We start from the raw sequence: 12,817 nt of genomic DNA, 5'->3' as shown, positions 1-12,817 counted from the left end.
ATTTGATTATATAATAATAATAATATTATTATTATTTTTATCTCAAATTAACCATTTTTCCTAAAAATCTTAAGATAGATTCATTTTTTTTCTAATCCGAGATGAAGTAGATATATAATTTTAATTTAAGCCAAGGTAGAAGAAAATAGTGTCATGCGCAAAATTTGCAAATTAGATTTTGGTGCACGCAATTCAATGACACTATTACAATGATGAAAATAAGTCTTGGCCATCATACTCTAAACGAATGGGTCTTGGGAAAATTCCAATTGATATGGACTGAATCGTAACGATGTCCTTCCATATGCTCTTGGTGTGGATATGTTTTTTCAAGTGTGATAAAGAAGATTTTTGGAATTTTGGAATCAATTCCAAATTGACGAAAGACAAGATAAATATATTGTTGTCCACGACTACATTCGCCAAGTGAAGAACGAATGCACATACTAGTTATTTGAATTACTCTACTTTGAATTAAAGTTGAATCGTGATGGACATGAAAATATTTCTATCTCCAAGGAAAGGTAATATATTTTCCTTACCATTTCCAAGAAAGGTAATACCTTTTCATTTGAATCCATATACATATATTTATGTTTTGGGTTGTTGTGGATAAATTCAAGCAAATTACCAATACATACTAATGAAGCAGATTTCACTTCTTATTGATTTTGTTGCTCAATTTGACTAGCCAATTTTAATGACTAATCATTGTGATTGTTCAAATTATATTGGTTGGTTAGAAAGGACACTCCACATATGAAAGGCTCCTATAAGATCAACATATAGTTATCTTTGTGTTCAATCTTTAAGGAAGTTAAAGGCATTATGGATGCATATGGTAATACCCCATTAACTTTGTGTTATGACTTTAAAACCTTTTGCAGGTTCAAAGAAAAAAAAATCTCTATTTTAATCCCATCCACAAGCCTTGATGTAACGTGATAAGGCTCGTATTTTTTGGGTGACGAATGGTGAATTTCGATTAAGAAATTGAAAATGTATGTGTATTTATACATTTAAATTATACTATTATTTCAAATATTATTAAATTCCCACCGTTTCACAGAAATTAGTTATGTTTCGAGAATTAATTTATTAAATTCTCATCGATCAATAGAAAGTGGTTCTATTTTGGGTTTAATCTTGTTGTCTAACAGAAGTTGGTTTTGTTTAATTTTAGTTTTACTAAATCCTGACATTTATCAAATTCAACAAAAATATTGTTGGTTATGAATTTCTGTTTCGGGATTTTAATTTTACTAAATTCTCACCGTTTAACAAAAATTACTTAATTGTTGGATTTTAGTTTTGACTAAAATTTGTTGCGATAAATAAGGTACCGAAAGGAATTATGATATGTCTGTGAACAGAAATCGGGCCTATAATTCTGTTTCAGGATTTTAATCTTGTTGTTCAACAAAATTTATTTGATTTACTGTTGGTAACATAAATCGTTTGTAGGCAACAACATTGTTACAAAATTTGTTTTAGAATTTTAATTTCTAATTAAATTTTGTTGTTCAATAGAAGTAAATGATAAAACAATTTGAATTAACTTTCAATTTATTGTTGGAATATTTACAAATTCTGGTTACGTGTTTTTAAACGAAACAATGGTAACCCCACTGATTCACCTAACTCGTGATTTGAAATGTTGATTCCTATTCAGACTTTGAATAAAATTTAATGATGTCAGTGGTTGTGATCCACAACGAGAAGTATGTGAAAGTCATGGATATAACTTCAAGACATAGTGACATAAGATGTTATATTTAATCATGTTGAATATGGTCAAATATAGGATGATTCTCCTATTCATAGAGAGGATGAGATAGACATTGTTGTCATTAAAGCTTGAAGCATTTTAAGTTTCCATGTCGGAATTACATCTTGAATGGATTGTCAGATACACCATATGAAATGTATAGTATCCATAAGATTGCTAAAGAATTATGAATGACATTTGGCCATATTCTGAGTTGTCACAGAACATGTGGCGGAAGCTATTTTGTTAGCAAATTACCTTTAAATAAGGTAACTCACAAGAAAATAGGTGAGACACTATATGAGTTATGGAAATGTAGAAAATTTTCCTACAACTACATCAAAGTGTGGGGGTGTCTTGTATAAGTATAATGATAAGTCGAGACACATACATCGACAACATAATATCATTAAACAATTGATCTCAACTGGAGTTATCTATATTGATTTTGTAAGATCAAAAGATAACATTGAGGATCTGGTAAACAATGAGTTAAATCGAGATCAAGTTGATAAACATCAAAAGGAATGTGACTAAAACCCATTAATATTTAAGGCGCTATGTGATGGAAAACCCAACTTAGTTGACTGGAGATCCCAAGATCTAAGTTCAATGGGACAACCTACTTGCATAGACCTTGTGAGGTCACTGTGGGGTTCTTATCCCCAAGTTCATTCTTATGATAAAAACAGTGACTAAAATGTGGAAAAGGTTAAGCAATGCTTTTAATGACCGCTATGTGTTTCGGTAAGCCAAACAACATAAGTCACCTATATGAGAGTGAAGTGGAGCCTCTTCAAAGAGACTATTGCGATATAGTTCCCTAAACTCTTGTAGAACTAGGAGATGCCACGGCTATATGGACATAACCATGAGAACCAAATTCTTGTCAGTGAGATATTTGTGTGAGGTATGTCATCGCTTACACCAACATCATGACAGTTCAAGGACATCACGTCTACTGGACATCCAATAAGGTAAACATATTTTCAAAAGGGAATATTCAAAGGGGGAAGCCTACCTATCCTATGCAAATATCAAATATAGAATCTATCACCATATCGAGTCAGTGTTTGAAATCACCAATTTCATTCATGTGGGGGATTGTTGGAAAAATAATAAATAATTGAGTAAAATTGATATATTTTAATAATAAGTTATGTCACTTGGTGAATAGACTTATTATTTGGTATAAAATTGCATCAATTCAATTATACCTATTAGCTTTTCAACAAATCTCTTCATCAAAAGGTCATAACCTTTTGATTAATTTCCTCTCCCCTATAAATAGGTTAGTTAAGGCTCATTCTTAAAAACAATTCCCAAACATTGGAATAGGAAAACTCTTAGAAATTCCTTTCAAATTTGTTCTTTCCGGTGATAGAGAAAGGCAAGATTGTGTTCGACTGATCACTACGGTTGTGCTTACTGTTGTGATCGTTTGTTGTTGTATCCTGGGAGACCGACGTCCAACGTTACTCAAAGCACCGAGGAGATGATGAATATGTCTTAAAGAAACTGTTCATACATGCCTCAACAAAAAAATCCTTCTTCGGTTTATCATACTCTACTCATCCGATTCATTGTCTACATACGAGTAAACAAATCACGTTCCTCTACTTTAATTTTTATTTATTTTGGTTCATTCAATTATACAATATTATTATTATTATTATTATTTTTATCTCAGATTAACCATTTTTTTCTAACAAAAATTGATTCAAGCCCTTCATTGGTTGATTTTGAGCAAGATAGTTTGTCTTTAATTTTTTTATCATGAATATCATAAAAACGATTTCCTAGTAGATTTAGATTTGAAGCATGTTTTGGGTGTTAAGCATAGGCTTTAGCTTGGGTGTCTGATTTGGTGTTCACCATAGGTTATTTATGTACTAAATGAATCTATAGGGCCTCTTAGACTTTAGAAAAGATGTTAGGTCTCAATAGTAGTATCACTACAGTAAAATTGTTCTACAGCGGCATTTTTAGCGGCGTTTTGGGAGTAAACAACATTAATTTTAAACATATAGCGGCGTTTACATAGAAAACGCCACAAAATGGTAACTTTAGCATCGTTTTTATAAAAATGCCGCAATAGGTTCATCGATAGTGGCGTTTTTTCAACAAACGCCGCAAAAGAGTAGTACTTTAGTGGCATTTTTATACAAACGGCGCAAAAGACTCGTACTTTAGTGGTGTTTTTATACAAACGCCGCTATAGAATTGTACTTTAGTGGCTTTTTTATATAAATGTCGTTATACAATTGTACTTTAGTGGCGTTTTTATACAAATGCCGCTAAAGACTCTTACTTTAGTGGCGTTTTTATTCAATCGCCGCTATACACTTGAGTTTACAAACGCCGCAATTTTACAAATTTTAAGTGTTGCGCCCTTTAACATTTTTTTTCATTTTTTCCCTTTCACGCATTTTTCAATCCCGCCGTTTACCTAAACCCATCTTCTTCACTACCAAACCCCAAACCCATCTGTTTCACTGCCATTTTTATGGTATCTCTAATTTAGTTTCCTTTATCCATATTTTTAGAAGAACTTATCGCTGGAATTGAAGAGCAAGGAATCCGAAGATGAACTACCGAGATCCAAATGATGGATCTGAACCTGAATCAACTAGAATCGAGTTGGAAAGAATTGAGGAAAGAAGCTCGAAAGATCGAAGACAATCTTGATGTCAAACTATCTTCTTATGCTAAGCTCGGTGCTAGGTTCAACCCAGGAGGGTTGCTCGTTTTCCTCCTTTTATTATTATTTTCTGGAATGTGTGTTGCTTTTTTTTTCCTGGTAGATTATTGAAATTAGGAACAAATTTGTTGAAGAACTGAACATATTCTAAAAGCTGAATAAATAAGATTTGTTTAATGCGATTTTTTTCCTGTTTTAAGAATCCAAAGCCTTAGGAATCTGGTGCTCTTTCATTTCTTCTTCTTCTTTGTGATAATATTTACTTACATTTAGATTATGTAGATACTGGGTCGCCACCGGCCGGGTCAAGCAATGGAAATTGAAATTCAATAAGTGCTTGAGAAACTATTGGACTGATGGTATGAGTAGATGTGATGCATCTTCTACACCGACTACTTCGGTAACCTAGAAACTTGCAAGACATAGAGACATACTACATGAGTTTACTCAAGTTTAATCCTCTGACTCTGTTTACTACACTTGTTTACCCAGGATTATGCTTACCGTAACTAATTTTGGCTAAATTTGTTGTCGTTTGCCTATGATTGGAAAGTTAAGAAATCACTTATCTGTTACTGGGTGATGGTGCCGTGAATTTTGAAATTGAGATGCTTTCTTACATTTTATCCGAGTGAATAAAATTGTCGTTGAAAATTTTATGATGTCTACAGAATTGGGGTTTATTGAAGTCATGATTACTTTGAAATCCAAGGTCCACAAATTTAACATTAAAGTAATTGATATTTCAATTTCTTTAATTCTGTACAAGTAGTGCATTTGCAGGCTCAGTTCCTGAAATTCTATTCAAAATTAGATTTATCACAGGTAAAGTGCCTACAATTTAGGTTCAAGTTTGGACGCATAATTGTCAAGAGATCCATCTAACTATTTAATATGGCACTATTCCTTAAGATCATTTTATAAAGTGTATTCATGTTGAACTCTCTCTTTCTTACTTATCATTCAATTGTGACTGGAGTGGTACATCATAAATCTCTGAGTTTGGAGTTTTATAAAGTTTTGAAACCATGAAACTGTTTTTCTTCTACAGGGACAAGCTCTGGCATGCTTATATAATGTTTTTCTGGTTGGTTTTGACAGTCCTTACTAGGGTATCTTTACCTTCATTTGGACTAGAATATAAATCTCCCATTCTATTTATAAATTTTTTATTTCAAATTACCAATTTAAGAGTTCATGGTCCTTGATTGTTACTAGCCTTCCAATTACTTCAATTGAAGAAGAAATTCAGTATAAGCAATGAGTAGCTTTTGGTGCAAATACTTAAAAGAGATTTTTTTTGTTTATATCAAAACAACTTCATGGTGAAGGGTTCTAGTAAGATGATCAATTCAAGCTTTAAACATGTGGCCAATAAATATGCTAGTACCAAATACAGGTAAGTCCTTGAATATATTATTCTTTTTATTTTTTCCTTTTTGTTTGTATTATACAGTACTGAGGTCAAGCTTTCATTGGCAATGAAAGAAGAAAATATAACCAAACTCTTGAAAGTTTTCTAGTCCATGTTTTTATTTGAAAGCTTCACTCTAATAATTTGATACTTTTCTAGGAGCTGCGGAGCTCAAACTCAGATATAATATATTTTCTTTGTTATCTCTTTGTTTTCTGTACTTATAGGTTTGAATTAATGGTATAATTCTTCGTTTTAAGGAATTCAGAAGAATCAAGCAATGAGGGAACATGCTTGTTAGCACAGTGTTCGGGGACTTAGAGGACTTGGCTTGAGACCAAATATTCTTGCTTGTTGCAGTACAATGGTTCTACCCTTATTTATATTTTTCAACTGTATTTACCAGTGCTAATTTGACATTTCTTATTCATTCACTTGCCCTTTTTTTGCAATAGGCACTTGATGATAATGTCAAGTTAAAGCTCTCTCAGTTTTGCCATGTTTCGGTAATGAAACATGAATTCTATTTGTCTGATTCTCTTCCATCTCCTAAATCAGTAACTACTGCTATTAAGAAATATGACTTCTTTCCAGGCCGAAAATATTGTCACTCTCTATGACGTTCCAAATATTTGGCACATTCCTTTACTACTAAGAGTAAGTAGTTCACTTTTTGAGTTCTTTTTATCGCCTAAAATTCTTAGTACAAAGTTATAACTGGAAATATATGTTCCCTGATTTATTTGTTTATTTTACTAATCATGAATAGGATCAAAAGACACATGAAGCAATCTTGAAAGGATTGAACCTACTAGGGTTTTCCCTATGAACTCTCTAACCTACCATTTTTTTTTCATATCTAATTGCATGATCTGTCTCCATCTATATTTTTTTTTTCATTCCGGTGAGGATTGATTTATGTCTTTTGTAATTAATAGTACCTCACTTGCTGCTTAACTATTCTTGTTCTTAGGTTGAAACTGAGGTTCATAAGATAATGGTTTTTAACTTCTTCCCCGTCTTTCTCTGCTATTTTCTCTTACTTGTACTAGTTTTTTAATTGTATTTACTAATAATATACTTCTTGAGGAGTTTATTTCCAATTTCATTTTTCGGGATACATATTGCTTTAAAACCTTATTGTTTATATTAACTTCTTCTCCTTCATGACTAATTACTTGGTTTTTGGATGTGCCTAGGTCCACTTTGCACCGAGTTTTGGGGAATGGTCAGGAACGATACTCTGAAAGTCATCTGTTTCCGAAATCTTTCAAGTTCTTTGATTTTTTTTGGAGAATCTGTGGGAGTACCCTTTTACTGATGCTGTAATGTTTTTGGGCAATAGCCATTGAATCGTTGTACATTGTGTGGACACTGAAAGACGTATGCTATAATCCTTTGTAACTTGGGGTTAATGATATTTCCTTTATATGGTTTGAGTAGTGTCAAAGGTGTTTAAAATTGATAAATTTACTTTGGTGTTTTTGCTCCCTTTTTGAATCAATGCCTCGTTGACCTTTGGATCCTCCAGACCTTCACGCTGATGTTAATGCAAGATCATTTACCTTTGCTTTCTTGATACTCGATCATCACTGGAGGTTCCAGCTGTGGGCCGGTTTACTCTGTCAAAGGAACACTTTCAAACTGGAGAGATCTTATTCCAACCCCGTATTGGAGGAGTGTAAGTCTGTAAATAGCAGCTTCAACAAAATTGTTTCTCTCAAGTTTGTAAAGAAAATGTAGAATGTTAACGAAGTATCTAAAGGTTTTACAAGTGATGTTATTGTTTTAGAGAACAATGTCAAACTACATTACATTACATTTTTAATGTTTATAAATTTTAATTTATTTTGTTACTAGAATTTATGGTTGTTATTATTTATATAAAGTTACATGATATTAAATTCAGGTGATGTAGAGAAGAAATGAAATATGCAAAATATCAATTAATCTTAGCTAACGAATTGAAATTAGCGGCGTTTGTATAAAAAACGCTGCTATAGATATGACCTTTTGCGTCGTTTGTATCCAAAAATGTTGTTATAGATTTGACCTTTTGCAACGTTTGTATACAAAAACGCCGCTATAGATCTGACTTTTTGCGGCGTTTGTATACAAAAACGCCACTATAGATATGACCTTTTGCGGCATTTATATCAAAAAAATACCGCTATAGATATGACCTTTTGTGGCGTTTGTTGCAAAAACACTGCTATAGATTTTGCGGCGTTTTTATTTTACAAACGTCGCTAACATTAGCGGCGCTGGTATAGCCGGCGCTTCTTGCGGTGTTTTTACCATCGCCGCGAGTGCTTTTAGCGGCGCTTAAAAAACGCCGCTATAGAACTAAAAAAACGCCTCTAAAACTCTATTTTGTTGTAGTGTATGTAGAGGGGATTTAAAAGAGTTTTAGGTTTTTGGTATCGGTATTGTTCATATAGTATTCATACATGATAAATTGATGTAGAAATTTGAATAAGTTTGACTTTGAGTATCGATATTGTTCCTCTGGGTGTCGATATTTTTCATAGGGTAACAATATAGAAGGCATGATATCGATACCAGTGGAAATTATTCGAACATTGAGGCTAGAAATGATACTGATACTCTAGGCGAGTATCGATACTTTAAGTGAATATCGATAAACATTTGGTGTTATCGATACTAACATGTTAGTATTGATATCTAAATTCATCAAGTTCGTTTTGAGACTTATTTTAGCATCAGTTCCAAAAGATGATATCGGTACTCAAGGATTGGACTTCGATACCCAAGTCAGAGTATCAATAGTAACTAGTAGGATTTGGCCAAGGGCCTCGATATAATTTGGGACATGAGCGTAGATGTCTAATCGAGCTTAATACGAGGTATTAGCTCTTTAGATGTTTAAAAAACTCTTAAAGAGTTTAAGACATTGATGATGTCCTTATTGGAGTAGGTGGCAACTATGGTTGGCCTTAATTCAAATAACGGGTAAATGAGCTTAGGGCCCTATTCATTGGCCATATAGGCGTAAGGGAATTGTTGTTAGCGTTAGTAGCGTGAGTAAGATAAACGTCGGATCTAGTGACGTAAGCATGATTTCTTGTATGGCTTTAGTGGCGATTGCCATTATACATACTTAAATATATAAAATATAAATATAGCTGCACTCGAATATACAAATTGAAAATCTGAGGCCATTAGTTCTTTTTCTTCTTCAAATTTTTAATAAGAATAATTAGTGGACTTGAATAAACAAAATTAACTGAGAAGAATAAAATGGTCAACGTTAGAATTTCCTAAAGTAGTGGAGCTAAAGCATGTGTTCAATCATTTAGATTTTTGTAGTTCAACTACCAATATGAATCACAGTTAGAGTTCATGAACAAATGGTGTAGTTTAAGCTTAATTAATTAAGTACTTGAGGTAGCTTGCTGCTATGCCAACCACAACTGCATTTCACCAATTTTGAAGCCCGATGTACATGAGAAGATGAGCTACCAAAAATGTATAATTTGACCTATATTCCCATTTTCCAACCATAGATGATCAGATATCACCAATTCCCCCTTCTCCAAGGCCTATATAAACCCATCATCGGTCTTTGTCTTCCTCAATCCAAACTATTAAGAGAAAACTTCCTTTCATCTGCTTAATTAATTAGTTTCAAAACATTCCTACAATAATGGCCACTTTCAATTGCTTTGTTTTAGCCTTCTTCATGGCTTTGTCATTTTCAAGCATTAACGTAAGCCAAGCTGCTCGTCACCTTCAGCAATTGCCCCCAATGCCAACTTTGCCAACCACGTTGCCGCCATTGCCATCGATCCCAACAATACCAGCATTGCCAAAGCCAGGGGCTCTTCCTCCACTACCAAGCATGCCTATTTTTCCCACTGTACCTAATGTACCAACGGCCACACTGCCTCCTCTACCAACCATCCCCTCAATCCCCACAACCCCAAAAATTCCTCCTATTCCTTTCCTTTCTCCACCACCTGCTCCTTCTACTCCTTGAATACCCCCATTTTCTGTGTCTGTTGACAGTTATGATTTCCTCCTTATTGGATTTGATTTAATGTGTTCTACTCGTAGCATTTTGCTACATATTTGTTTATTTTCATCTTTGCTTGTTGATTTTCAGAATTCTTCTTTTTCTTCTTCTTATTCATATATTGGGAGTTACCCCGTTCCCATTAATTGTTGTACTTTGATACGTTATTTGATTGTAATGAGATTATTCTATATTTATGTTGTTTCTATGAAGTAATTTAATTACTGAATCGATGGTTAATCTGATCAGTTCTTGACAAGTTTAGATAATTAATAAAAGAATCAAACAGTAAATATAGACAAAATAAATGTAGAACATGCATGAGCACAACGCATTATCTGCAAATCGATGGGCATAATGAAGATCCCAATCAATGCGTGGAATTGTAATTGCAATGTTTAACGGGGGAGGAATCTATCAAATGGGAGAATTGGCTCCCTTGGGCCGACAGGGATGACGCACTTCAGAGCATTGTACGACTGTGATTTGTGAACCACTCACTGTCATCACTTATATAGAGAAGGCAACCAATAATCTGGGATGGACAGAGAAGGGTGTTAGGGTGCAATCGCACCTCCTGAAACTCATAAAGTTTTAAGTATTATTTTTGTATTTTTTACTGATAATTTAATTTTTTATCTCTTGAAATTTTGTAATTTCGCGCCTACTAAAATTTTAATATAAATCCCTAAATTTATACTCTAATAAAGAGTCATATGTCTGTCTCTACGAATGATTTAGTTTAATCATGACCTTCAAGATCGGGAGGTGATTTTAAAGAATTAAAACAGAACTTGTGATCAGTTCTACACGTTTCTGCTGAAATTTCAACTTCTTCTATCTTCATTTCTTCTATGTTATCTTCTTATTCTCATTCAATTTGCATAACACCCCGTTTTTAACCACCTTCACAAACCTCCCATCTTTGAAATATTCTCACTCTAAATAACGATAAACTCATCTCATTGTTCTTTACTATTTTATTTGTTTAGATTTTTCTAAAAAACATTTATAACATAAAAAAATCCATCATTTTTGAGGTTATGGAGGATTTGTTGAATTTGAGAAGTTTTGAGCCTAAAAGTCCGAATTGTAAGAAACAGTTTTTGAGGAAACAAACTATATATCTCAAAATTAGTCTCAACGTGTTGTTTTTATTAGAGATCAAAGATCAGAAGTTAAAACTTTGGATAAATTTTCGTTGATTTTTGGTGAAAGTTAAATAAAATCAAATTGAGAAAAAGAAAGGAGAGAGAAATACAAAAAATTTATATTAATTTTATAGCGAATAGCTATCGACGATAGGCAAGGATTGAACGATAATAATTGTCAGAGGGTGGTTAGGGTTTTCCTAGAAAAAAAGTGGAAACATGCAATGCTATAAGGAAATTTAGATTTAACATTTTCTTATTTTAACATGAACCAAACGATCTTAATTATTAAAGAATTGTTGTTATTCATTGAGGTATAGAGTCCGAGCACCACATATGTTTGTAGAGATATGAGCTTTCAATGTCAAATAGTTAAAAGTATTTGAACATATACTAGTTTGTATTCGCCCCAAACTAATAAAAAAATATTTTCTTATTTTAGGTAATTTTCTGGATTTATTTTATATTTTGTATGATTTTATTTGAAATTTAAGCTAATTTTAAGTTTTTTAAAATAAAAATGTCAGATGACGAAACAGGATTAGACCACATGATTATTTTTCTAAACGAAACTACAAAGGAACCGATCACGCTGATAAAGAGAGTATAAGATCTCATTTGACCGAGAAGAATAAAATGGTCGAAGTTAGTAGGCGAACTAAAACATGTATCCAGCCATTTAGATTTTTGTAGTTGAACGACCAAAATGAAAACACTGTTAAAGTTCATGAACAAATGGGATTGTTAAGCTTAATCAATTAAGTTGTCGACTATGCCAACATTTCACCAATTTTGAACTCCGATGTCCACGAGAAGATGAGCTACGAAAAATGTTTAATTTGACAAAAAATTCTCATTTCCCAACCACAGATGATCAGATATCACCAACTCCCCCTTCTCCAAGGCCTATATAAACCCAACCCCATGCTTGGTCTTCCTCAATCCAAACTATTAAGAGAAAACTTCCTTTCATCTGCTTAATTGGTTTGAAATCTCTGCAACAATAATGGCCGCTTGCAATTGCTTTGTTTTAGCATTCTTGATCGCTCTGTCATTTTCAAGCATTAATGTTAGGCAAGCTGCTCGTCACCTTCAGCAACTGCCCCCAACGCCGCCATTGCCATCGATCCCAACAATACCAGCATTGCCAAAGCCTGGGGCTCTTCCTCCATTGCCAAGCATTCCTACTTTTCCCACTTTGCCTAATGTACCAATGCCCACACTGGCTCCTCCACCAGCCATCCCCTCAATCCCAACCACAATCCCTTCTATTCCATTCCTCTCTCCACCACCTGCTCCTTCTCCTTTGTCGCGACGACTTTTCGAAGTGGCGAACATGAAATAAATTTAGAAAATTGAATTTTAGAAAAGATTTGAAATGTTTGGAGTAGCCATCAACCTTTGGGATTATGTATGTTTAAAATCCGAGATACGCCTTTATAAATAAAAATTTAAAAAGACGGGATTTGGTATGCGATTTAGAGATTTTGGGTTCGAGAGTCGATTACGTTTAGGGAAGGATTAACACTCCCACAACGCCCAAAATTAGTATCTCCAATTATAAATTTGTCCCTATATTGAAATTAAGAAATTCAAATATTTATTTTTTAATGTCGTTTTATTCCCTAAAATATTTTAAAATTCGAGAGACACACAATATTTGTTATTTCCAATTAAAGAAGAAACTAATCTTTTAATTGAAATTAAAGCGATCATTTCTTATATTTTAATCGAAATAATAAAATAT

At 33.3% G+C, this 12,817-nt stretch overlaps 1 protein-coding gene and 1 long non-coding RNA gene across 3 annotated transcripts; both read left to right on the top strand.

The window, feature by feature from the left end:
- Positions 1-6,272: 6,272 nt before the first annotated feature.
- Positions 6,273-6,684, top strand: LOC120120613. Its single transcript, XR_005515914.1, has 3 exons — positions 6,273-6,389; positions 6,478-6,540; positions 6,653-6,684. It is a non-coding gene; the product is annotated as an uncharacterized LOC120120613 (long non-coding RNA).
- Positions 6,685-9,492: 2,808 nt separating this feature from the next.
- Positions 9,493-12,430, top strand: LOC120120612 (RNA-binding protein 12-like). Of its 2 annotated transcripts, none has more exons than XM_039140208.1 (2): positions 9,493-9,799; positions 12,245-12,430. In XM_039140208.1, the coding sequence occupies exons 1-2, from the start codon at positions 9,551-9,553 to the stop codon at positions 12,413-12,415; spliced, it is 420 nt and encodes a 139-aa protein (XP_038996139.1). In that variant the 5' UTR covers positions 9,493-9,550; the 3' UTR covers positions 12,416-12,430. The 2 variants fall into 2 exon arrangements, with proteins under 2 accessions (XP_038996139.1, XP_038996138.1); XM_039140207.1 differs by having other exon boundaries at positions 9,493-9,803; positions 12,249-12,430.
- The last annotated feature ends 387 nt before the right edge of the window (positions 12,431-12,817 follow it).

Source organism: Hibiscus syriacus, unplaced genomic scaffold (assembly GCF_006381635.1).
Source record: "Hibiscus syriacus cultivar Baekdansim isolate YM2019G1 unplaced genomic scaffold, ASM638163v2 tig00110342_pilon, whole genome shotgun sequence".
Taxonomy (NCBI): Eukaryota; Viridiplantae; Streptophyta; class Magnoliopsida; order Malvales; family Malvaceae; genus Hibiscus; species Hibiscus syriacus.
Note: the sequence above shows the minus strand (reverse complement) of the source record. Positions and strands in the feature narration are given on the sequence as shown.